This window comes from Triticum aestivum, chromosome 1B (assembly GCF_018294505.1).
Source record: "Triticum aestivum cultivar Chinese Spring chromosome 1B, IWGSC CS RefSeq v2.1, whole genome shotgun sequence".
Classification (NCBI taxonomy): Eukaryota; Viridiplantae; Streptophyta; class Magnoliopsida; order Poales; family Poaceae; genus Triticum; species Triticum aestivum.
The window spans coordinates 640,572,524-640,597,587 of NC_057795.1; the positions used below are offsets into that span (position 1 = coordinate 640,572,524).

Below are 25,064 nucleotides of genomic sequence, written 5' to 3' on the forward strand. Positions count from 1 at the left end.
AACAAATAGTTCAAATATATGTGTGTTACAAATATTATACATACAAAAGATAAATTATTTAGCAAAATATTCAAGTAATGTTAAATAGTAATGACATATTATTTTTGAAAAATCATATAAAATAAATTTTATTTCTGGTTATAAAATGTTAGTATAGTTTATAATATCATAAATATTTGCTAAATTACAATTCATAAATATTATTTGAATAATAGAAACATTTGTATATTTATATGCACTTTTTACAATTCATAAATTTGTTGTTTAAGTATTTTTTATAATTAAAAAATATTCATAACTATGCACATTTAAGAAATATATTTTTATAATTATTAAAATCTGACGATATTTCAGTTATTTAGAAATTATGAATATGTGTCACGAGTGAAAGTTATCACAAGACAATTTTAATAAAATTGTGAATATTTTCAAAAATCATGTGAACATTATATATATATATATATATATATATATATATATATATATATGTATATATATATATATATACTCCCGGGAGTATGTACTCCCACCTCTCCAATTAGCACTAACCGTAACCAGCCATGCAAACCACATGCATACCTGATTGCTAGAAGTTAGGAACGACCAGATGATTGCTTACTTCTCGTTGCATGCAACCATTGCATGAGTTTTTTTTTTTGAACATGCGATAAGGCATCTGGTACACTACACTAGATAAGGTATATTTTACTTTGTTCTCACGGATGGATATTTGAAGTGCAGTACATTTGTGTATGCACATACCGAGATTTTACTTGTATACACATGCATGTACTTATAGTATATGACATCTTTCACATTTTTTTTGAAACAACGGCATCTTTCACATTGTTTTTGTGAGAGTATATACTTCTTAACTTGTTTGAACGAGTATATACCACACTATACTGACAGGATATATACATTTTTTGTCGAGAGTATATACTACGTTTATGGAGAGTATATACAGGGTGTATAAGATACTTGCTTGCGCGCGAGTATATACCACTTTTAATTTTTTTTAGAAGGTTTACACTTCTTTTTTCGATGGAGTATATACTTTTCAGTGGAGTATATCCCCACTTCTTTATGAAGTACGTACTTGTTGAGAACCACTGGAGTATATACCACCTTTTTTATGGAGTATACACACCTTTTTGTGTTGGAGCTACTACAAACGATGTATAATTTATTCAAAGAGAAGAATAAAAAGGGTATGATGCGTTAAGAAAATAAGTATATAATAAAATAAAGCACAATTCATTTTAAACTAGATTACAAGACAAATAAGAATAATAATTAATTAAAAAGAGTACACCATCAGAGTATAAGTAGTTTCAGGTTTTTTGTGCGTGTTTATTGCATGATGGGTAAATCATGTCGCGTTAATCTAGTAGTCATCGTATTTGTCGTCGGAGTAGATTGCATCATGAAGATATTTGCATGGAGCAGACGCGCCGCCGGCCGGGAACCCATCTCGCGTGCAATCGATCCAAATGAGCTGTAGATCAAACATGCATGATATCAAATTAATAGTCACAGTAGTACTACGGAAGGAATAAGGAGTGCAGGTAATATCATGAAGCATGCATCAATGCCGATTGGAAGAAGTACATGGGAGTCGCTTTGTCTTTGGCCATGTAATGGATGTCAATGGTACTGGTACAACAAGCTGTACTGCATCTTATTGTCTCCGCCGCCGCCGCCGCCATCGTCGCTGCAGTGGACGCCGCCACCGCTATCGTCACCGTCGCGGCCGCCGCCACCGTCGTCTTCTATTTTGTTTATGCGGGGATGCCGTGATAGGTTTCCTAATGCCCGTACAGCTCGGTTTCTATTCCGGCTAGATATACCGAGTCACCCAAATCCCTATTATCACGGGACATGCTAACAATTTTTGAACGGAAGTTTGCATGGGAGATTATCCTGTTGTTTCTTTTAATTAAAAACTAAAGGAATTTAAATGGTATGACGGGGCATTAAAGCAACGGACGACACATGGCATAGGAGTACATACTCCTACGAGTACTAACCCATTTTCCTATATATATATATATATATATATATATATATATATAAAATATATATATATATATATATATAAGTTATTTTATTTATACTTAACACGCAGGTATTTTAAATTTATTTTTATTACTTTGATTACAATTGACAAACTTTTTACAATTTATTTTAATAAGCTAAAATGGGCTGAACTGATTGCAACCCTTCTAAAAGCCACGCCGGTCATAGGCACCGTTATCTGTATTTTCTATTCGCCGCTCGTTGCGTCAAAATGTCGACGCAACGCACAGGACCGGAAGATCTGGGCCGGCCACTTAGACTGTGACCACAGTGGGAGCCAACCGGTTTTGCGAACCTTCTAGATTGTTCCCAGAACCGGGTTTTTCTGTTTATTTTCTTCTACTGGCTTTTCGTTTTTTTCTGTGTCTTTTTCTCTCCCTTTTTGTTCTTTTCTTTATCTTTTTCGTTTATTTTTTCCTTTTTTCTCTTCCAAGCGCGATTTTATTTTCATGTTTAAAAAAATATTTCAAATATTAATCAGAATATCAAGAAATATTCTTGTTTAAAAAAGAATCGGATTTTAAAAAAAAGTTCATAGTTTCAAATTCTGTTCACAATTCTAAAAAATGTTCCTTTTTCAAATATTTGTAATTCCAAAATGTTCAAAAGTTCCGCAAAATATCACATTTTCAAATTTTGTTCACAACTTCCAAAAATTGTCTGTATTTCGAAATTTGTTCATGTTTTCGAAAAATATTTGGAGTTTCAAAATTTTGTTCGTGTTTTCAAGAAAGTTTAGTGTTTCAATTTTTTTCGTTTTTCTAAAAATTGTTCGGCATTTGTAAATTTGTTTGTGTTTTGAATAAAAATGGTGTTTTAAATTTTAAAAATAGTTCACACTTTCAAAAAAATGTTTGGAATTTCAAAATTTATTCTTGTTTGTAAAATGTTGAGACTTTCAAAAAATTAATGTTTCCAAAAGTTGTTCAGAATTTCTAAATTTGTTCATGTTTTCAAAGAAGTTCGGAGTTTCAAAATTTGCTCGTGTTTTAGTTTTTCGGAGTTTAAAGTTTTTGTTCTCATTTTTCACTATACTTCATAATTCCAAAAAGGTGTTCCAAATTTTCAAAGAGTGTTCGCGTTTTCAAAACATTGTTCGCATTTTGAAAAGAAATTGGAATTTGATAAATTGTTTGTGTTTCTTAAAATATTGAGTAATGGTCATTTATGCTACTGCAGTTTGTTCTTTAGACTTGGTGCTACTCATTTCCACATCCGTGTATACAGTTCGGCTGGCTGGCGCTGTATCGACCGCAACAGAAGGTCTGGAGATCGAACTCGAGGTTGCGCATTCTTTCTATTTCACATTTTTTGCGCCCAACCAATCACTAAGAGTTTTACTCCAATGGGCCGGCCCAAGTGCGCACGCTATCTGCGAGGAGGCGTCTGTTTGCCGCAGAATGCGGTAAATAGAAGGTCCCGTCGGTGGATATGAGAAACCAAATCGCCAGTATGATTGCAAGCATAACATCGTGAGTTCAAATCCGATGGGCCATAAATTTTTATCCTTTATTTTCCCTTTGTGCTGACAGATGGGCCCACTGGACATAGAGACTTTTAGCCATCTGTTGTAAGTGGGTTTCATGTTACGTGCGCATGCTGATTAAAAATACGGTGCCACATCAGCGCATTATACGTCTAGATGAGATTATCATCATATTTACATATTTGTGCCAAGTTTTAGAAGCAGTTTGAGGTATTTTTCAAATTCGACACTAAAGTGAACATCGATGGCGAGTTTAAGCTCCTCTAAAAGAAAATAGATATTGGCGAGAAGGAAGCACGAATCTTAAAAAGAAAATAGATATTGGCGAGAAGGAAGCACGAATCTTAAAGCGCACATCGCGACGACTAACATCGAGCGGCCCAAAGCCTTCACAGAATAAACCCTGGGCCTCCGACCGCCGCCCCTCTCCTACTCCTCCTCCTCGCCGTCCTCCTAACCCAGGCGCCGCGCCGCCGCCGCCGCCGCCACATCCTCCGCCCGCCGCCATGTGGAAGAAAGGAGGTAAAAAGGCCGCGGCAGGCGGCGGCGAGCTGTCCCGCTTCCTGCAGCCGCACCTCCAGACCATCACGGACACCCTCCAGGTAGGTACCCGGTGAATCCCCGGTTTCACCGCGCGGCGCTAATCCTGCTCGGAGCTCCCTCGTTTGACTTGCTCTCCCGCTCTCGCAGATGATGTCGGAGGCGGCTCCCGGGGGATTGGAGCGGACGGAGTGGTCGGAGGTAGTCGCGCTCGGCGATGTGGTGTCCAGGCAGGCCACCGTCGGTGAGTCTGAAACCGGGCTGAATTCCCTAGATTAAGTTTGTGCGCTGGGGTGACAATCATCGCGTGCAGTCAGAGCTGTTAGGGTCTCTCTGAGTGAGCGCTGATTCGTTTCAGTTGCTTGGCATGCCCGATAGGATCACAAATTAGGAAAATTTTAGGCGTTTTATCTGAATTTAGAATTTTGTGCTTGCTCAAGAAGCCAATTAGCTGCAGTACATATGCTTTGGCCGCTGTATGCAGCAGAGTAAATATTTTGTACTCCCTCCGTCCCAAAATTCTTGTCTTAGATTTGTCTAAACACGGATGTATCAAGTTAAGTTTTAGTATTAGATACATCAGTATCTAGACAAATCGAAGACAAGAATTCTGGGACGGAGGGAGTAGTATTTTGTTTCTGTCTAGTGCTCACTGCTGCAATTCATGCTGTCCATATGGTTGTGTGATATTGCTTTCTTGCCGGTGATTTATCTCTGCCTGTGTTCACATATTGCTGGTATATGCCTGTTTTCGATGTAGCTGGGATGGTCTGGAGCGGAGACTTGCCTGGTGTGGAAACGCTCAAGGAGAACATTGCTGCGTATTTCAACGTCCTGCAGGGTTTCCTTTTGGCTTGCCATGGAAGCACCGTCAGTGCTGGTCCTACTCTTCACAAGTATATCACTAGTTCTGCAAAGGGCGTGGTGGATGCCAGCTTCTCGTTGTTCAAGCTAGCTGTTTCTGCCTACGGTATGTGACATCCAACATCATTATGTAGCTTATCTCAAGGTACTGACGTATATCTAGAGAAGGTGAAGCAACTTGTGTGATGGATAACTAACAGGACTAAACTTGCTGATCTAATTTTCATATAGCTAAGTGGAAAGTAGTAGCTTACATATCTGGTGTGTGACATCCTGATTTAGCTTATATCAAGATGCTGCCATATATCTTGTGAAGGTGACCCAACTTTTGGGTCATGAATAACTAACATGACTGAACTTGCTGATCTAATTTTCATATAGCTAAAGTGGAAAGTAGTAATCTACATATCGGGTGGTGTTGGTTGCCTGTTTTGTTGTTATTTCTAGTTCTAATTTTCATATAGCTAAAGTGGAAAGTAGTAACCTACATATTGGGTGGTGTTGGTTGCCTGTTTTGTTGCGATTTCTAGTTCATGAATTGGAAGTAGTACTGTAACAGTTAGTAAAAGATATGTGAAATATCAACAAAAAGGGACAATCTTGCCTAGTGCTTTCATACCGTTCTGAGATATTGTGTATGAATTTTTTTTTCAGCTTAGTGCTGCTGAAGGACAATGTTTTAAATCCGCATAATTTTCTTCATGTTTTAAATGGTCAGAATCAGGTCTAAATATGCTTGTTTGTGACATGCAGAATCTGGCAGTCCTGACCGGAAAACAATCATACCTCCAGTGACAGGAACTGTATGGGAAGCTTGTCTTGCTCTTAAGAAGGTGCCTGCAACCAATTGTATCGCCATAGGGCGAGCTATGACCCAAATATGCGTATGTCTGAAGGATATCCTACGGGAGATGAAAGAACTCCCGATTGGTGATTCTGATGGTACCAAAGCTGAAAAATCTTCCAACGGAGATGTCGCCATGAGCTTTTCAGATAAGGACGAATCGTTCTCTGATCTTGAGGAAGATGAAGGCTTCACTGAGGAGGAGATAGCCGTCGCCAAGTTGATTATCGCTGTTACAGCAGATTCGCTTGACGCGGTGAAAGAAACTATCCGTTTCATCACTAGTTTGCTCAAGAGCTCTGGCAACCAAAGCGGTGCTGCTGAGGATAAGGTGGAGTCCATGGAGAATTTGCTGAGCCACTGCAGGGACGTTGCTGACCAGGTTAACGAGCTTGGGGCCTCCGTGTATGCACAAGACCCATCTGAAATGAAGTCAGCCATAAAAAGACTGTACGTTGGCATCACAGGGATGTGCCAGGAAATAGCGGGCCTCGGTGGCTCGCCCAAGAACGCATATGCAGCCTTCAGTGGATTTGAGAAGTCGTTGAAAGCTCTTGAGGAAGAGATAGGTGAGGATGTCGTGGACGAAATGAAAAATCTTACCATCAGCCCATCCTGATTGTTGAAGTAGAAGACTTGTTTTATGCTATTATGCCCTCTAGTTTGTAGTAGCAGTGTTTTGATGCATCTTCTAGTTGGAGTTGTGAAGCTTGTATTGTTCAACCGAATGGCAGAGTGCATAGTTATTTCAAGTGAACAAGAGAATGCTTAGTGCTTAGTGTGGTATTGGAATTCCTGGTGTGTTAAGGCAGTATGACTAGTTGGTACTACATAATTTTGGGTGCTGTAATATCCAAGGTTGATTATAGGTGCACTCTGGTAGTTACCCGATGAATCCTAAGGACCCCCTGATTGTCACTAGCTTCTTTTAAAATTTTGTTTGAATATACTTTAGTGCCATTTTTTTTTGCTTGGGATGGGTTAATTGGTTGTATTAACAAAATATGAGCACTACTGTTTTGTTTTTTTGAACAATTCCAAATAACAAGGTAATGTGAAGCACATTTTTAGTACAAATTTCAGTTCGGTTTTGTTGGGGCCCTTCCTGATGAAGGAGGGCACCCTCAAAAAATTAGCGTATGCTGCTATTTGTGGCGCGCACACGGTATTCTTTAGTAAAAGGCGAAAGAATAGTTCGCTTTGTGCTCACCACGCAGCTCCGTGCTCTGTGACAGGGCGGCTGCATTCCTTCTTGTATATCTCAGCTGCAACTCCATCCTTAGGAGCTAAGCGGTATGGTACTAATCATAAAATCCGTCACGAGCTGCGTGCTTACATCACGAGCTGCTGTCCGGCCTTGGCCCAACAGTCCACTCCGAATGCATCTGTGGAAGTTCGGGCCACAGGAAGGCCTCGAGACCACCACGCTATCAAGCCCACAAGGTTTGCTTTTTTTTTTTTTTTTTGAGAATGACTACCCAAACAACACCAATTACAAGGTACATTCAGATAGCATGAGCGGCCGTAGATCTTCCAGTACATCCGCGATAATCAGCGAGTCTCCTTCTCGCCTACCCCTGGCCACGAGACCATGCGCCAGTTTGTTCTTGCTTCGTTTAACAGCTATGACTCTGACGCAGTTGAAAAGCCCAGCCGTGCTCTTTATATCACTGACAGTTGCTCCTTTGCAATCAAGGCACAGTCCGTTTCAATGATTAAACTGTCCCGATACATAGCTGATAGTGCGGTGACTCCCATCAGTATGGCATGTCCCTCAGCTTCTTCCACTATTTTGCACACATTCATCGCTCTGCCCGCCGAGAAAAGAACCCGACCCTGATGGTCGCGGGCAACAGCGCCCGCCCAGCACTGCCCAGTCTCCGGCGGGAATGCCGCATCTGTATTTTAATTTAACCACCCCGTTTGCTGGCTTGTCCCACAAAGGAGAGCTTTCTACACTTGTTATATCTCGAGACTCAATTGCTTCAGAGGCAGATAAGGACCAATTGTTTTTTCCTTGTCCCCTCTATCATCGTCAGGTTTCTTATCTCCTCCTCATACTCGAGAAGGAAACAAACCGATCTTGAAATTGATTCTTTGCCCTCATGATGCACACAATCATCCCGTAGGAACCAGGAACGCCATAGCAAAAGAAGGATTTTAGCTCTCATCTCCGATTCATGTTTGTCCAGCAGGACTTGGAGCCAGTCACTTCCGGTATACCAAAATTCATGTTCATCTGGGATGCTCCACTCCTTTCTCATAGCAAAATGCGGCGCTCTGCTCTTCGTGCAAGCTAATACCGCATGGTATTCATACTCATCCCCATGTCCACATATGTCACAAATGCTGTCATGAACAATTGTGCGTTTACATTTGTTCTTCTTCGTTGGTAGCGTTCCCGTGGCGACTCTCCATCCGAAAATCTTAATTCTTTCCGGAATATTCATTTTCCAGATGACGTCCCAAATACTCCTATTCCCTGCTCCAGAGGCGGAGGACAAGGCACCCGCGGTAGTGTTGCGTTCCAAGTTAGCCGCCAGTTTATACGCACTCCGGACAGTGAAAATGCCACTCTTCTCATAATGCCAGGCAACACAATCGTCCACTTCGGCTGAGGGGATATTTATCTTGAGGATTTCCTCCGCATCAAAAGGATGGAAAATATCACCAATCAGTTCTGAATTCCAGTTTTTTGTCTGCTGATCAATTAGTTGGTTAACCCAACGGAGTTTAGAACACCTTCTAAAGCTCGTTGATCTCAAACCTTCATTCCGAGGAATCCACTGGTCCCGTTGAATCTGTATGCTTTTACCATTGCCTACTCTCCAGACTAGGCCCTTTTTCAGCAGCTCAAGACCATGCTCTATGCCCCTCCATACCGGGGAAACGTCGGATGAGAACACGGTATCAAGCAGGTCACCCTTAGGGAAATATTTAGACTTGAGAACTCTTGCGCACAAGCTTTCTGGGTTTTGGATGAGCCTCCATGCTTGCCTCGCTAGCAATGCCAAATTGAAAAGGTGCATATCTCTGAAACCAATTCCTCCTGCTCTCTTTGGTTGAGTCATGCGTTCCCAAGACATCCAATGAACCTTCCTATGATCTTTCTCATCTCCCCACCAAAAATCTCTAATCATTCTTTCATATTTCTCACAAAAACCTTTTGAAAGAAGGAAAACCCCCATGATGAAGGTGGGAAGTGCTTGAACAACTGACTTGACATGTACCTCTTTGGCGGCATACGACATGAACCTCTCGTTCCAGTTGTTGCATCTTTTTCCAAGCTTATCCATGATATGTTGAAAGTTTTCGTCCTTCATTCTCCCTTCCGGCGCCGGGAGCCCCAAGTATTTGCTCTCAAATGTGGAAGTTTCTACTTCCAGCACTGACTTGATGCCTTCTCTCACGTTTTCTGGACATACCTCACTAAATAACAGCAAACACTTACTCGAGCTGAGGAGTTGTCCAGTACATCTCTGAAAAATACTAAGCACTTTCTTTACTGATTTTGCTTGGACTACCGTGGCCTTGAAGAATAGCAAGCTGTCGTCAGCGAAGAGCAGATTTGAAATACCTGGGCTATTTCTTGCTACTTTGATTGGCGTGATATGCCCACCCACCACCTCCCTGTTTAGCAGATTAACCAAACCATCTGCAACAAATAAAAAGAGGTACGGGCTTAGTGGATCCCCTTGTCGAAGGCCCCTGGTCGGCGTAAAGAAATCTGACTGTTCCCCGTTGCATTGGACTGAAAATCTAACAGATGTGACGCACTCCATGATCCACTTAATCCACTGCGGTCAGAAACCAATTTTCCTTAGTAATTGCTCGAGATATCTCCAGTCCACCCGGTCATAGGCCTTAGCAAGGTCCAATTTGTATGCACAGTGGGTATCATGCAGGTTTCTACTATGTTGTATCTTGTGAAAGCATTCAAACGCAATGATTGCATCATCAGTGATCATTCTTCCCGGGATGAAAGCACTCTGGGTCTCAGATATGATATCATTCAGTACTGGTCTCAACCGATTCACAAGGCATTTGGAGATGACCTTGTAAGTAACGTTGCATAAGCTGATGGGACGAAAGTCTTTCAGAGTCTGTGGGTTATTTCCTTTAGGTATTAGCACAATGACAGTATCGTTGATACCTTCTGGTAGAGTACCTTCCTCAAAGAAATGCAACACTGCAGTCACGACATCCTCTTTCAACACAGCCCAATTTCTTTGGTAGAACCGGGCCGGGAAACCGTCTGGGCCCGGTGCTTTTAGTGGGCCGATCTGGAAGAGTGCATCACTCACCTCCTCGATGGTAAACTTCCTTGTCAACTGAGCATTCAGATCATCCCCAACAGATTTTTTGTGTCAATTCTATGAGTTTGTTAGGCACCACCCCCGAGTCACCAGTATACAGGTTCTTGAAAAATTGAGCAGCAAGTTCCTTGATCCCTTTACTATCCTCTACCCAATTTCCAAGGTCATCTAGCAGTTTTGTAATTGAGTTCTTTTTCTTTCTCCATGTGTCCTTTCTCTGAAAATATTTCATATTGCGATCTCCTTCTTTTAACTCTGTGACCCTCGATCTTTGTCGCCACATCATCTCCTCCCTCAGCAGCAGCTCGTCCAATTCCTTCGACAGTTTTTTGATACTGCTCTGTTTATGCATGGAAGGGGGCGCCATCCATAGCTCACTCAACTTCTTTCTGACTGCTGTAGTTTCCTTCAGAATGGAACCAAAATCCTTAGCTGCCCATTGCCTTAAGTCTGACTGCATAGAACCTAGCTTCGCCCCCAACTCCTCCAGGGAAGTTGCCGTTCTCTCTTTCTTCCAAGACCTTGCAATGTGGTTACTCAATGATTCTGCTCTCTCCCACATATACTCATACCGAAAGGCAGGGGTCTTTTTCTCATTTCTTGGCCTCCATTCCAATCTGGGTCCGAATCTCACCAAAATTGGTAGATGATCTGATCTCGTAGAACATATATGTTCCACCGAAGCGTCCTGAAATATGTCACTCCATGACGAGGACGCCACCCCTCTATCCAGCCGGGCTTTCACATTCCTCTTGCCTTCTTGTTTGTTGTCGTATGTCCACGCCGGCCCATTAAAACCGAGGTCATGAAGTTCACAGTTGGAGAGCACTTCTCGAAAGTTTGCCATATTTCTCTCCGATCTGTAGCAGGAAGAGAAATGTTCAGATTGCCACATAGTCTCATTAAAATCACCTATAACCAACCATGGTGCATTGGAGGCATGTTTTATTCTTCTCAGGAGGTTCCACATATGGTGACGTTCATGCGCTTTTGCCTCTCCATACAAAAAAGTTGCACGCCATTGCTGGCCATGGGGGTTTAAACGAATCAACACATCAATGTATCTCAAACCCACGGCAAGTTTTATTACTTCCACGCTTTCATCATAATACAAAGCTATGCCGGCTCCTTTTCCTACGCCAGCATGGGTGATGCAGTGTTTCAGGCCTAGTCTCCATCTTAGGCTGCTTACATATTTATTTTTTTGCCGTGTCTCTGAAAGAAAAACGAGCTTTGGCTTGTAGGTGTGCACCAGACACACCAATTCTTGAACTGTCCGGGGCTGCCCGAGGCCCCGGCAGTTCCAGCTCAGAAGCCGCCACAAGGTTTGCTTGTTTACTAGTAGATCATGGTATTTGTCTAAAAAAAAGTAGATCATGATAATCAATAAAACCTAGTGTAGTGCTAAAAGAACATTGTGCTACCAACGATAATTTCGAATATCCTAAAAAAAAGCAAATACTTGAAACAACCGAAGTGCAACGGAACTTGAAACACATTCTAAATGCTAGGCCTCTTATCTCATGCCTCGGTTACAACCTGTATTCTTGCTTATATACTCCCCCTGTGACTTGGGGGCCAAGTGGACGCACATGATCAAGATAGTGAGTTTCTGACAACGGGCACCGGCAATCTCGTACATAGCGCAGCCATTGTATTACGCTAGTCCATCACATCCCTTAATCTTCTGTCTGTTTATCAAATGTGGTTAGTTTTTTAAGGGTTTCAAATGTGATTAGTTAATTTTTCCTACCTGTTGTCTGTTGGATGCAAATTGTGTGCCAGTGGCTCCCCAAATTCCATTCTGTGCTGCAATAATGTTGAAAGTATCGTCATGAGTTACCTTTGTCGTGTATACTGACCATGAATGTAGTGTGACTCTACAAACAGATGATTCCATAGAACTTGATTAGTGATGCGCCACACAATCCTGATGTATTGAAGTAAGAGGTGAAGAGGTAAGAAAAAAAAATCCTCAAAAATTTCTGAGCGAGCATTAGGACTCGTATCATTGTAGAGTAAACTCAAAGTTGATAGCATCATGTCTCATGCTATCACATAAATTAGCCATGTTGACTTGCTGTTGTTTTCTAATATATCTACACTGCCTTCCATCGTCTTCGCGCATGTTAGGAACGAGGCTAAGTTATGGGTGATCGCCGGTGCTAGGCACCTGGGGTCTATTATGCCGCGAGAGTAGGCTTTTGTCTCATTTGTTGAAGAGTAATGACCTCGCCATAAACTTCTGTTACCCTTTTTCTTTATTAATGAGATGAGGCAAAGCTTTTGCCTCCGTTTCGAAAATATATATATATATATATATCTGGGCGTAGCAGCCGTTGTTAACAGCATCGGTGCAGAAGGATAATGTATACAAGTAGGAGTACTAATCTACGTATTCTTTTAGGGGAACGGGAGAGTTTGACTCCGCTTGCTTGCAGTTTGTTGCTTCGCATGATCGCTCTACTACTCTTTTATTGGAACGACATCGAGATGCAGCCCAAGCCAACCGATCCCCTCAACTCTCTGCTCTGCGATGCTCTTCCACATCATTTTTCTCTGATGTTCTCATACAGGTTTGTAATGTAAGCAAATTTCATCCTCATGCATGTAGTAGAAGAGATCGACTGCACAAATCTACTTTGGCTCATATGATGGATTTCTGTTGGGGCATGTCCCTGATCAACAGCATTTGAGGTGAGGGAGAGGCGCGGGTTGTGGCTGGCATCTAATGGCTGGAGAAAGGCGGCTTGTGCTGTTCTGGAACGAATGCGGGATCCAAACCCTCGTCCTCCTCAGCTTCACGTTCCAGGCATTCCTCCTCGCCGTCGCCGGCATCCGTCGGCGTAAAGCCTCCGCCGTGCTGATGCTCCTCCTCTGGCTGGTGTACCTCCTGGCCGACTCCACGGACGTGACCCCGCGCCTCTCCCTCACCTCAAATGCTGTTGATCAGGGACATGCCCCAACAGAAATCCATCATATGAGCCAAAGTAGATTTGTGCAGTCGATCTCTTCTACTACATGCATGAGGATGAAATTTGCTTACATTACAAACCTGTATGAGAACATCAGAGAAAAATGATGTGGAAGAGCATCGCAGAGCAGAGAGTTGAGGGGATCGGTTGGCTTGGGCTGCATCTCGATGTCGTTCCAATAAAAGAGTAGTAGAGCGATCATGCGAAGCAACAAACTGCAAGCAAGCGGAGTCAAACTCTCCCGTTCCCCTAAAAGAATACGTAGATTAGTACTCCTACTTGTATACATTATCCTTCTGCACCGATGCTGTTAACAACGGCTGCTACGTCCAGATATATTGAAAAAACAAAATCAAGTCAACATGGCAAATTTATGCGATAGCATGAGACATGATGCTAGTATCAACTTTGAGTTTACAATGATACGAGTCCTAATGCTCAGAAATTTATGAGATTTCTTTTACCTCTTCACCTCGTACTCCAGTGCATCAGGTTGCATTGTGTGGCGCATCATTAATCAATTTCAATGGAATCATCTGTTTTGTAGAGTTTTTGCTTAAAAAAATCTGTTTGTAGACTGACACTACATTCATGGCAGTATACACAAAAGTAACTCATGGCAATACTTCCAGCACTGGTGCAGCAGAGAAATGGAATTTGGGGAGCCACTGGCACACAATTCGCAACCAACAAGTAGGAGAAAATAACCAATCGCATCTGAAACCCTTAAAAAACTAACCACATTTTGATATACACACAGAAGACTAAAGGATGTGAAGGACTATCGTGATACAATGGCGAGATTGCCGGTGCCCGTTGTCAGGAACTCACTTTCTTGATCATGTTCGTCCACTTGGCCCCCAAGTCACAGGGGAGGCTTGCTCTTTGAAACACTAGAATACGGCAGGGATGTCCACTTGATCATGATTTCATTTTATTTCCCCTATAATTTTGCGGGTGGAACCTGCATAGTTAGAGAAAGAAAGTGAGTTGTCCAGGCATGATTTCGACTGTTTGATCGGTCAACTAAATAAAATTCAAAACTATACAATGTGACAGTGACCGTATAATAACCTCAACGCATATATAGTGACCGTATTGATCATATTCTTAAGTACAATGACTAAAGTGAGCGTATACAACAAGTTCAGTGATATCAATTAATGCATTTTACTCTTCTGTGAAATTATAGATTCATGTTGTTGCAGTATACTAATTTTCTCCTACTAAATAAACATTGTACAGCGCAAACCGAATCACAATATACTTTCCTTGCAAACTAAATGGATTTTGTTTTTCGAGGGAATGCAAGCTTTCCTTTTTTTAGAAGAGAGGGAATGCAAACTAGACGGATTCTTGGACTATTTGCCTACATGGGCCCAAAGCACGAAATGTATCACAGACTTGGGCCACAAAGCTACTAGCCCACCTCTTCTAAAAAAGGCTATTAGCCCAACTCACTCACTCCATCGACTCCTTCCACTCTCGAGCAATGGGGAGTCAACTGCTGCCGCCGCCGGCGGCGGCGGCTGTGCCTCCAGCAAAACGCCCGTCGACCCCGCCCACCACCACCACCACTAGCATCACCACCGCCGCCAACGGAAGCACAACCACCACAACCAAAACCACCTCCACCTCCGCCGATGGCACCACTACCATCACAATCACCACCACAACCACGGCCACCGCCACCGCCGCCGCCGCCACCACCACTATATCGTCCCTCAGCGCAGACGACCTCCGCGAGATCTTGCTCCGCCTCCCGGACCTCCGGGCTCTCATCCGCGCCACGCTCACCTGCCGCTCATGGCTCGGCGCCGCCGCGCCTCCCGGCCATTCCGCGGCCTGTTCCGCGCCCTCCACCCGGCACCGCTCCTCGGGCTCTTCACCCCAATCAACGGAAGCGCCACCCCCTCCTTCGCCCCGCCGCCCCGCTTCTCCATCGAGTCGTCGCCGCGCTCACCACCGAATTCGCCATGAAAGACCTTGGCAACCTCCACTACTTTCTTGGCATTCGTGTGATGCGCTCTCCGGCCGGCTTCTTCCTCTCTCAAGAGCAGTACGGCGAGGACATCCTCGAGCACGCTGACATGGACGCCCGCAAGCCAGTGCCAACCCCCGTTGACACCAAGGCCAAGCTCTCTTCTGCCGGTGGTCCGCGTGTTGATGACCCCACTGCCTACCGCAGTCTCGCTGGCGTGCTGCAGTACCTGACGGTGACTTGCCCCGAGCTTGCTTATGTCGTGCAGCAACTCTGCCTTCATATGCATGATCCGCGCGCCTGTCACCTTGTCCTCCTCAAGTGCGTGTTGCGGTATGTGCGCGGCACCGTCTCCCTCGGCCTACAACTTCATCCTTCCTCGACGCTGGATCTTCGTGTGTACACCGACGCCGACTGGGCCGGCTTCCCGATACTCGCCGATCGATGTCTGGCTACTGCGTCTTCCTCGGGGACTGATACGTCTCCAACGTATCTATAATTTTTGATTGCTCCATGCTACTTTATCTACTGTTTTAGGCAATTATGGGCTTTATTTTCCACTTTTATATTATTTTTGGGACTAACCTATTAACCGGAGGCCCAGCCCAGATTTGCTGTTTTATGCCTATTTCAGTGTTTCGAGGAAAAGGAATATCAGACGGAGTCAAAACGGAACGAAATCAACTGGAGAAGTTATTTTTGGAAGGAAAGCCACCCGATGGACTTGGAGTGCACGTCAGGAGATACGGGAGGTGCTCACGAGGGTGGGGGGAGACCCCCTTGGGCGTGCCCCTGCCTCGTGGGACCCCCATAGCTCCACCAACGTACTTCCTGCACCCATATATACCTACGTACCCAAAAACTTCCAGAACAAAACCTAGATTGGGATTTCCGCCGCCGCAAGACTCCGTAGCCACCAAAAACCAATCGGGACCCTATTCCGGCACCCTGCCGGAGGGGGCTCCCATCACCGTAGGCCATCTTCATCATCCCGACGCTATCCATGACGAGGAGGGAGTAGTTCACCCTAGGGGCTGAGGGTATGTACCAGTAGCTATGTGTTTGATCTCTCTCTCTCTCGTGTTCCATCTATGGCAAGATCTTGATGTATCCCGAGCTTTGCTATTGTAGTTGGATCTTATGATATTTCTCCCCCTCTACTCTCTTGTGATGAATTGAGTTTCCCCTTTGAAGTTATTTTATTAGATTGAGTCTTTTATGAGAACACTTGATGTATGTCTTGCCGTGATTATCTGTGGTGACAATGGGATATCATGTGCCACTTGATGTATGTTTTGGTGACCAACTTGTGGGTTCCACCCATGAACCTATGCATAGTGGTTGGCACACGTTCTTGACTCTCCGGTAGTAGCTTTGGGGCACTCTTTGAAGTACTTTTATGTTGGTTGGATGAATCTGAGATTGTGTGATGCATATCGTATAATCATGCCCACGGATACTTGAGGTGACAATGGAGTATCTAGGTGACATTAGGGTTTTGGTTGATTTGTGTCTTAAGGTGTTATTCTAGTATGAACTCTATGATGGATTGAGCGGAAAAAATAGCTTTATGTTATTTTACTACGAACTCTTGAATAGATAGAACAGAAAGGATAACTTTGAGGTGGTTTCGTACCCTACCATAATCTCTACGTTTGTTCTCCGCTATTAGTGGCTTTGGAGTGACTCTTTGTTGCATGTTGAGGGCTTGTTATATGATCTATCTATGTTATTATTGTTGAGAGAACTTGCACTAGTGAAAGTATGAACCCTAGGCCTTGTTTCCTATCATTGCAATACCGTTTACGCTCACTTTTACCGCTCGCTACCTTGCTGTTTTTATTATTTTAGATTACAAAAACCTATATCTACTATCTATTTTGCACTTGTATTACCATCTCTTCGCCGAACTAGTGCACCTATACAATTTAGCATTGTATTGGGTGTGTTGGGGACACAAGAGACTCTTTGTTATTTGGTTGCAGGGTCGCTTGAGAGAGACCATCTTCATCCCACGCCTCCTACGGATTGATAAACCTTAGGTCATCCACTTGAGGGAAATTTGCTACTGTCCTACAAACCTGTGCACTTGCAGGCCCAACAACGTCTACAAGAAGAAGGTTGTGTAGTAGACATCAAGCTCTTTTCTGGCGCCGTTGCCGGGGAGGCTAGGTAAACGGTATTCACACTCCGTCACTAAGCTCTTTTCTGGCGAGGTGAGTGCTTGAAGGTATATCTTTAGATCTTGCAATCGAATCTTTTTGTTTCTTGTTTTAGCACTAGTTTAGTTTATAAAATAAAATTACAAAAAAATGGAGTTAAGTTTGTCTCATACGCTTCACCTTTTTAATATCTTTCATGAGTATGATTGAAAGGATAATTGTGCTCAAGTGCTAGAAGAAGAAATCTCTAAATTGTTTGGCACTAAATTTTTGAATGATGAGCATGATTGCAATGTTGTTAGTACGAATTCTTTGAATATCCATGATGCTAATGATGATTGCACTAGTTATGATGGAAATGCCTCCTATAAGCATGTCAATTTTTGCGGAGTGCATTGGGCTTGCAAGGACACACCAAATAGGGAAGATAGATATTGCAAGAGGCATAAGTACTTAGAAACTATATGGTTGCAAGAAAGGCTAGATGCATGTGCTGAAAATTTATTTTTTCTTAGCCATACTTGTGAACTTTGCAATGAACGTGATCATTTTAGTACCCAATGCAAATTGTTTCATGATTGTATCGTGTCCAAAAATTGTGATGACTTGATTTCCCTTGCACATCATAATGGGCTTAGTTTGCTCTTGGGTTATGAAGAAATAAAATGTATAACTAAGATTATTCCCGAATTTTCCCTTGATAGAATTCTTCATTTTGATCTAGAAGAAATTTATATGTATTGTGCGGTGAATTGCATTGAAAATCCTTATATTGCCAATTACATAAAGAAAAGAAAACAAATAGAGGATGAAGAGAATACTAATGAAAGGGAAGAGGCTTCCCAATCTCCTCCTATTATTTCTTATGATGAATCGGGTAACAAGGAGGAGCTTTCTATTCAGCCAATCTCATCAATAAGGAGCTCAAAGAGGAAGGTTGAACCTACGCATAATGTGAAGAATAAAAAGAAAATAAGGAGAAACAAAGGTAGAAAGGTATCCCTCCTAAATGATGTTGCTCCTACTACTTGTGATGATGATAATTGCTATACTATAGGTGCTATCAATATTTTTAATGATGAGAGTGATTATGCTTATGATATGAAAGGGCCCAAGCTTGGGAAGCTATGTTTTATGAGTATGAAATATTTGAGAATATATTTGCTGAAATTAATGTTTGTCCCAAGCTTGGGGATGCTACATTTAATGAAGATGATATTTTTAGCATCCCAAGCTTTGATATGCAAAGTTGTTATGATGATAGCATGCCTCCTACCTATGATGATTATATTGATGAAAGTGGGTTTGGAAGAGTGTCAACTTTAGGTAGTATTGGTCCCACTATGTTGGAGGATGTTGAATTTTATTGTGATGAATATGAAAGTGGATTTGGAAGAGTGTCAACTTTATTTAGTGATTCCACTATCTTGGGAGAGGTTTCAATCGATTATGATGAGAACGAAGTTGCTACTTATGATGATTATTGTGATAAAACTTATGCTATAAAAAGTAGTGAGGATTATATTTACAAATCTTGTCATGATTATGATTACCCTTTTTCTGAACATTACTCTTTTAATGTGGAAACAATTTTTAGTGTTCAAGTCTCTCATGATACTCCCACTACTATTCATGAGAAGAATTTTGCTTATGTGGAGAGTAGTAAATTTTTTATGCTTGTAGATCATGAAAAGAATGCTTTAGGTGCTGTTTATATTGTTGAATTCATTCATGATGCTACTGAAAATTATTATGAGGGGGGAACATATGCTTGTAGGAATTGCAATAATATCAAGTTTCCTCTCTATGTGCTTAAATTCTTGAAGCTATGCTTGTTGTACCTTCCTATGCTAGTTGATTATTGTTCCCATAAGTTGTTTGCTCACAAAATCCCTATGCATAGGAAGTGTGTTAGACTTAAATGTGCTAGTCATATGCTTCATGATGCTCTTATTATGTTCCAATTCTTATCTTTTATGTGAGCATCATTGTCATCATCATGCCTAGCTAGAAAGGCATTAAAGAAAAGCTCTTGTTGGGAGACAACCAAATATTTATCCTTACTGTTTTTGTGTGTCCACATGATTATGATACTGTAGTAATCATGTTTTATAGCTTTTGTTTCAATAAAGTGCCAAGTAGAACCTTTGGGAAGACTTGGGTGAAGTTTATGTGATCTTGCTGTGAAAAACAGAAACTTTAGCGCTCACGAGATTAGCTGCCATTTTTTACTAGAGAGTGCTTTTAGGTTGATTCTTTTTGCATAGGATTAATAGACAAATTACTCAGGTACAGAAATTTATTTAATAATTTTTGGGGTTCCATAAGTATACGTTTTATACTGATTACTACAGACTGTTCTGTTTTTGACAGATTCTGTTTTCATTGTGTTGTTTGCTTATTTTGATGCATCTATGGCTAGTATTAATTGGTATGAAGCATAGAGATGTTAGAATACAGTATATATTACACCAATATGAATTTAGAATGAGTTCATTACAGTACCTAAGTGGTGGTTTTATTATACTAACGGAGCTTACGAGGTTTGTTTTGAGTTTTGTGTGGTTGAAGTTTTCAAGTTTTGGGTAAAGATTCGATGGACTATGGAATAAGTAGTGGTAAGAGCCTAAGCTTGGGGATGCCCAAGTCACCCCAAGGTAATATTCAAGGACAACCAAGCAACTAAGCTTGGGGATGCCCCGGATGGCATCCCCTCTTTCTTCTTCGTTCATCGGTAACTTTACTTGGAGCTATATTTTTATTCACCACATGATATGTGTTTTGCTTGGAGCATCATTTTATTTTGTTAGTTTTTGATTGCTGTTAGTTAGAATAATGTTTTGCATCTTTAGTTTCAATAAAAAGTCAAGGATAGCCTTTGCCATGCTTATTTTGCTAGTTTGCATGTTGCTGTTTGAAAACAGAAAGTTTACCGCTGTTGCAAAAATTCCCCAGAAAAGTCAGAGCATGGTCTAACGTTGAATCTTTTTGCATATTAAGATCTGATAAATTTATTACAGTGTTAATTTTAGTTCATAATTTTTGGAGTTAGGGAAGTATTGTTACTCTTGCATTCTTTACAGACCGTACTGTTTTGGCAGATTGCTGTTATGTTTGCATTGTTTGCGTATGTTTTCTTGTTTAATGATTCTATTTGAGGATAGGAGTATTAAATATACAGAGGCATTTAGTATGCAATGTTGAATAATAATGTTAGTGATTTGTTACAGTATAAGATGATATGGTTTTGCATTGGTTTATACTAACCTATCTCACGAGTTCTTGTTGAGTTTGTTGTGAATGAAGCTTTTGATAAAAAGAGAAACCGTGACATGAAAGGAATTAAGGAGACACAAAAGCTCAAGCTTGGGGATGCCCAAGGCACACCAAGATAATATTTCAATAAGTCTCAAGCATCTAAGCTTGGGGATGCCCCGGTGGGCATCCCACCTTTCTTCTTCGACAAACTATCGGTTAGTATCGGTTGAGCCTAAGTTTTTTGCTTCTTCACATGAGTTGTGCTATCCTTGAATGTCATTTTATTTTGTTTTTGTTGCTGCTTGAATACAGTATCAAGATCTGAAATTATTAAATGGGAGAGTCTTCACATAGTTGCATACTTATTCGACTACTCATTGATCTTCACTTATATCTTTCAGAGTAGTTTTTGTTATTGCTCATAGTGCTTCACTTATATATTTTGAGCTTGATAATTTTTGCTCTAGTGCTTCACTTAGATTATTTTGAGAGTCATTAATAGCATGGTAGTTTGCTTAATGTTAATATACTTGGTGTTCAAGATATGTGAAACTTTCTTATGAGTGTGTTGAATACTAAGATAAGTTTGATGCTTGATAATTGTTTTGAGATATGGAGGTGATAATATCAAAGTCGTGCTAGTTGGGTGATTATGAATTCAAAGAATACTTGTGTTGAAGTTTGCAAGTCCCGTAGCATGCACGTATGGTTAAAGTTGTGTAACAAATTTGAAACATGAAATGTACCTGGCTTGTGCATCCTTATGAGTGGCGGTCGGAGACGAGCGATGGTCTTTTCCTACCATTCTATCCCCCTAGGAGCATGCACGTAGTACTTGATTTTTGATGACTTAAATTTTTTTGCAATAAGTATATGAGTTCTTTTGACTAATGTTGAGTCCATGGATTATACGCACTCTCACCTTTCCACCTTTGCTAGCCTCTTCGGTACCGTGCATTGCCCTTTCTCACCTTGAGAGTTGGTGCAAACTTCGCCGGTGCATCCAAACCCCGTGATACGATACGCTCTATCACACATAAACCTCCTTATATCTTCCTCAAAACAGCCACCATACCTACCTATTATGGCATTTGCATAGCCATTCCGAGATATATTGCCATGCAACTTCCATCATCATCATCATGACATACATTACTTTTGTCATATTGCCATTGCATGATCATGTAGTTGACATCGTATTTGTGGCAAAGCCACCATTCATTATTTTTCATACATGTCACTTTTGATTCATTTTACCATCCTGGTACACCGCCGGAGGCATTCATATAGAGTCATATCTTGTTCTAAGTTTCGAGTTGTAATCCTTGTGTTGTAATCAATAGAAGTGTGATGATCATCATTATTAGAGCATTGCCCAAATAAAAAAAGAAGAGAGATGCCAAAAGGAAAAAAAGAAAGGCCAAAAAAAAATAAAAAAAATAAAAAGGGCAATGCTACTATCTCCTTTTCCACACTTGTGCTTCAAAATAGCACCTTATTCTTCATGTAGTGAGTCTCATATATTGTGCTTCAAAGTAGCACCTTGTTCTTCATGTAGTGAGTCTCATAAGTTGTCCTTTTTATACTAGTGGGAATTTTTCATTATAGAACTTGGCTTGTATATTCCTACGATGGGCTTCCTCAAATGCCCTAGGTCTTCGTGAGCAAGCAAGTTGGATGCACACCCAGTAGTTTTCTTTTGCTGATCATTCATAGCTCTAGTGCATCCGTTGCATGGCAATCCCTACTCCTCATGTTGACATCAATTGATGGGCATCTCCATAGCCCGTTGATTATCCTCGTCAATATGAGACTTTCTCCTTTTTTGTCTTCTCCACACAATCCCCATCATCATATTCTATTCCACCAATAGTGCTATATCCATGGCTTGCGCTCATGTATTGCGTGAAGGTTGAAAAAGTTTGAGATTATTTAAGTATGAAACAATTGCTTGGCTTGTCATCGGGGGTATAGAAGTTGGGAACATCTTTGTGTGACGAAAATGAAGCATAGCCTAACTATATAATTTTGTAGGGATGAACTTTCTTTTGCCATGTTATTTTGAGAAGACATGGTTGCTTTGATTAGTATGCTTGAAGTATTATTACTTTTATGTTAATATGAACTTTTGTCTTGAATCTTTCGGATCTGAATATTCATATCACAATTAAGAAGATTTACATTGAAATTACGCCAAAGTATCACTCCGCATCAAAAATTCTTTTTTATCATTTACCTACTCGAGGACGAGTAGGAATTAAGCTTGGGGATGCTTGATACGTCTCCAACGTATCTATAATTTTTGATTGCTCCATGCTACTTTATCTATTGTTTTAGGCAATTATGGGCTTTATTTTCCACTTTTATATTATTTTTGGGACTAACCTATTAACCGGAGGCCCAGCCCAGATTTGCTGTTTTATGCCTATTTAAGTGTTTCGAGGAAAAGGAATATCAGACGGAGTCAAAACGGAACGAAATCAACTGGAGAAGTTATTTTTGGAAGGAAAGCCACCCGATGGACTTGGAGTGCACGTCAGGAGATACGGGAGCTGCTCACAAGGGTGGGGGGCGCGCCCCCCTGGCTCGTGGGACCCCCATAGCTCCACCGACGTACTTCCTGCACCCATATATACCTACGTACCCAAAAACTTCCAGAACAGAACCTAGATCGGGAGTTCCGCCGCCGCAAGCCTCCGTAGCCACCAAAAACCAATCGGGACCCTGTTCCGGCACCCTACCGGAGGGGGATCCCATCACCGGAGGCCATCTTCATCATCCCGACGCTATCCATGACGAGGAGGGAGTAGTTCACCCTCGGGGCTGACGGTATGTACCAGTAGCTATGTGTTTGATCTCTCTCTCTCTCGTGTTCTCTCTCGTGTTCCATCTATGTCACGATCTTGATGTATCCCGAGCTTTGCTATTGTAGTTGGATCTTATGATGTTTCTCCCCCTCTACTCTCTTGTGATGAATTGAGTTTCCCCTTTGAAGTTATTTTATCGGATTGAGTCTTTTATGAGAACACTTGATGTATGTCTTGCCGTGATTATCTATGGTGACAATGGGATATCATGTGCCACTTGATGTATGTTTTGGTGACCAACTTGCGGGTTCCACCCATGAACCTATGCATAGTGGTTGGCACACGTTCTTGACTCTCCGGTAGTAGCTTTGGGGCACTCTTTGAAGTATTTTTATGTTGGTTGGATGAATCTGAGATTGTGTGATGCATATTGTATAATCATGCCCACGGATACTTGAGGTGAGAATGGAGTATCTAGGTGACATTAGGGTTTTGGTTGATTTGTGTCTTAAGGTGTTATTCTAGTATGAACTCTATGATGGATTGAGCAGAAAGAATAGCTTTATATTATTTTACTACGAACTCCTGAATAGATAGAACAGAAAGGATAACTTTAAGATGGTTTCGTACCCTACCATAATCTCTACGTTTGTTCTCCGCTATTAGTGGCTTTGGAGTGACTCTTTGTTGCATGTTGAGTGCTTGTTATATGATCTATCTATGTTATTATTGTTGAGAGAACTTGCACTAGTGAAAGTATGAACCCTAGGCCTTGTTTCCTATCATTGCAATACCGTTTACGCTCACTTTTACCGCTCGCTACCTTGCTGTTTTTATTATTTTAGATTACAAAAACCTATATCTACTATCTATTTTGCACTTGTATTACCATCTCTTCGCCGAACTAGTGCACCTATACAATTTAGCATTGTATTGGGTGTGTTGGGGACACAGACTCTTTGTTTATTTGGTTGCAGGGTCGCTTGAGAGAGACCATCTTCATCCTACGCCTCCTACGGATTGATAAACCTTAGGTCATCCACTTGAGGGAAATTTGCTACTGTCCTACAAACCTGTGAACTTACAGGCCCAACAACGTCTACAAGAAGAAGGTTGTGTAGTAGACATCAGGGACGCTCTCGTCTCGTGGTCTTCAAAGCGTCAGCCTATCGTCTCCCGCTCCAGTGCGGAGGCAGAGTACCGCGGCGTGGCCAACGCTGTGGCAGAATGCGTTTGGCTACGACAACTCCTCGGCGAGCTTCGCTGCGCGGTCACCACTGTTACACTTGTCTATTGTGACAACATATCCGCCATGTACCTCTCCAGCAACCCTGTTCATCATCGCTGCACCAAGCACGTGGAGCTGGACATTCACTTCGTCCGCGAGCACGTCGCCCTTGGCGACTTTCGTGTTCTACATGTTCCCACGCGACAACAATCCGCGGACGTGATGACGAAGGGGTTGCCGAGCGATGTCTTTCATGATTTTCGGTCTAGTCTTTGCGTCGCCTCTCGCGACGTCACGACTGCAGGGGGGGTATTGAACCTCGTGTACCTCGTGTAGTATACGCACTTGTACCGTAGAGTAGTAGTAGCAGATGTGGGTGCAGTTTTGTTAGCCAAAGCGCCCACGATCGCCTCCTCTTGAACGCGGCCTGGCCACGATCACCATCGTGCGCCCACGCCCGCTGTTCCCCTCTGTATAACTGTCCTGCTGATGCAATATGATCGGTGTGTTCAATCCTCTTTCTC

General features: G+C 42.0%; 1 protein-coding gene and 1 non-coding gene across 2 annotated transcripts; one reads left to right on the plus strand and one right to left on the minus strand.

Annotated features, from left to right (window-relative positions):
- Window positions 1-3,951: 3,951 nt before the first annotated feature.
- Window positions 3,952-6,760, plus strand: LOC123144574 (uncharacterized). Its single transcript, XM_044563783.1, has 4 exons — window positions 3,952-4,167; window positions 4,256-4,349; window positions 4,866-5,075; window positions 5,723-6,760. Exons 1-4 carry the CDS (start codon window positions 4,072-4,074, stop codon window positions 6,430-6,432), a joined length of 1,110 nt encoding a protein of 369 aa, XP_044419718.1. The 5' UTR covers window positions 3,952-4,071; the 3' UTR covers window positions 6,433-6,760.
- A 151-nt stretch (window positions 6,761-6,911) lies between these two features.
- On the minus strand, window positions 6,912-7,032 carry LOC123150703 (U5 spliceosomal RNA). Its single transcript, XR_006475310.1, has one exon. It is a non-coding gene; the product is annotated as a U5 spliceosomal RNA (small nuclear RNA).
- Window positions 7,033-25,064: the final 18,032 nt, after the last annotated feature.

Bases quoted from the DNA above. Each gene is read 5' to 3' on its own strand.
- LOC123144574 (XM_044563783.1), top strand. From the start codon at position 4,072: ATGTGGAAGAAAGGAGGTAAAAAGGCCGCGGCAGGCGGCGGCGAGCTG. The intron at 4,168-4,255 runs GTAGGTACCCGG...CCGCTCTCGCAG, and splicing joins CCATCACGGACACCCTCCAG to ATGATGTCGGAGGCGGCTCC. The intron at 4,350-4,865 runs GTGAGTCTGAAA...TTTTCGATGTAG, and splicing joins GTCCAGGCAGGCCACCGTCG to CTGGGATGGTCTGGAGCGGA.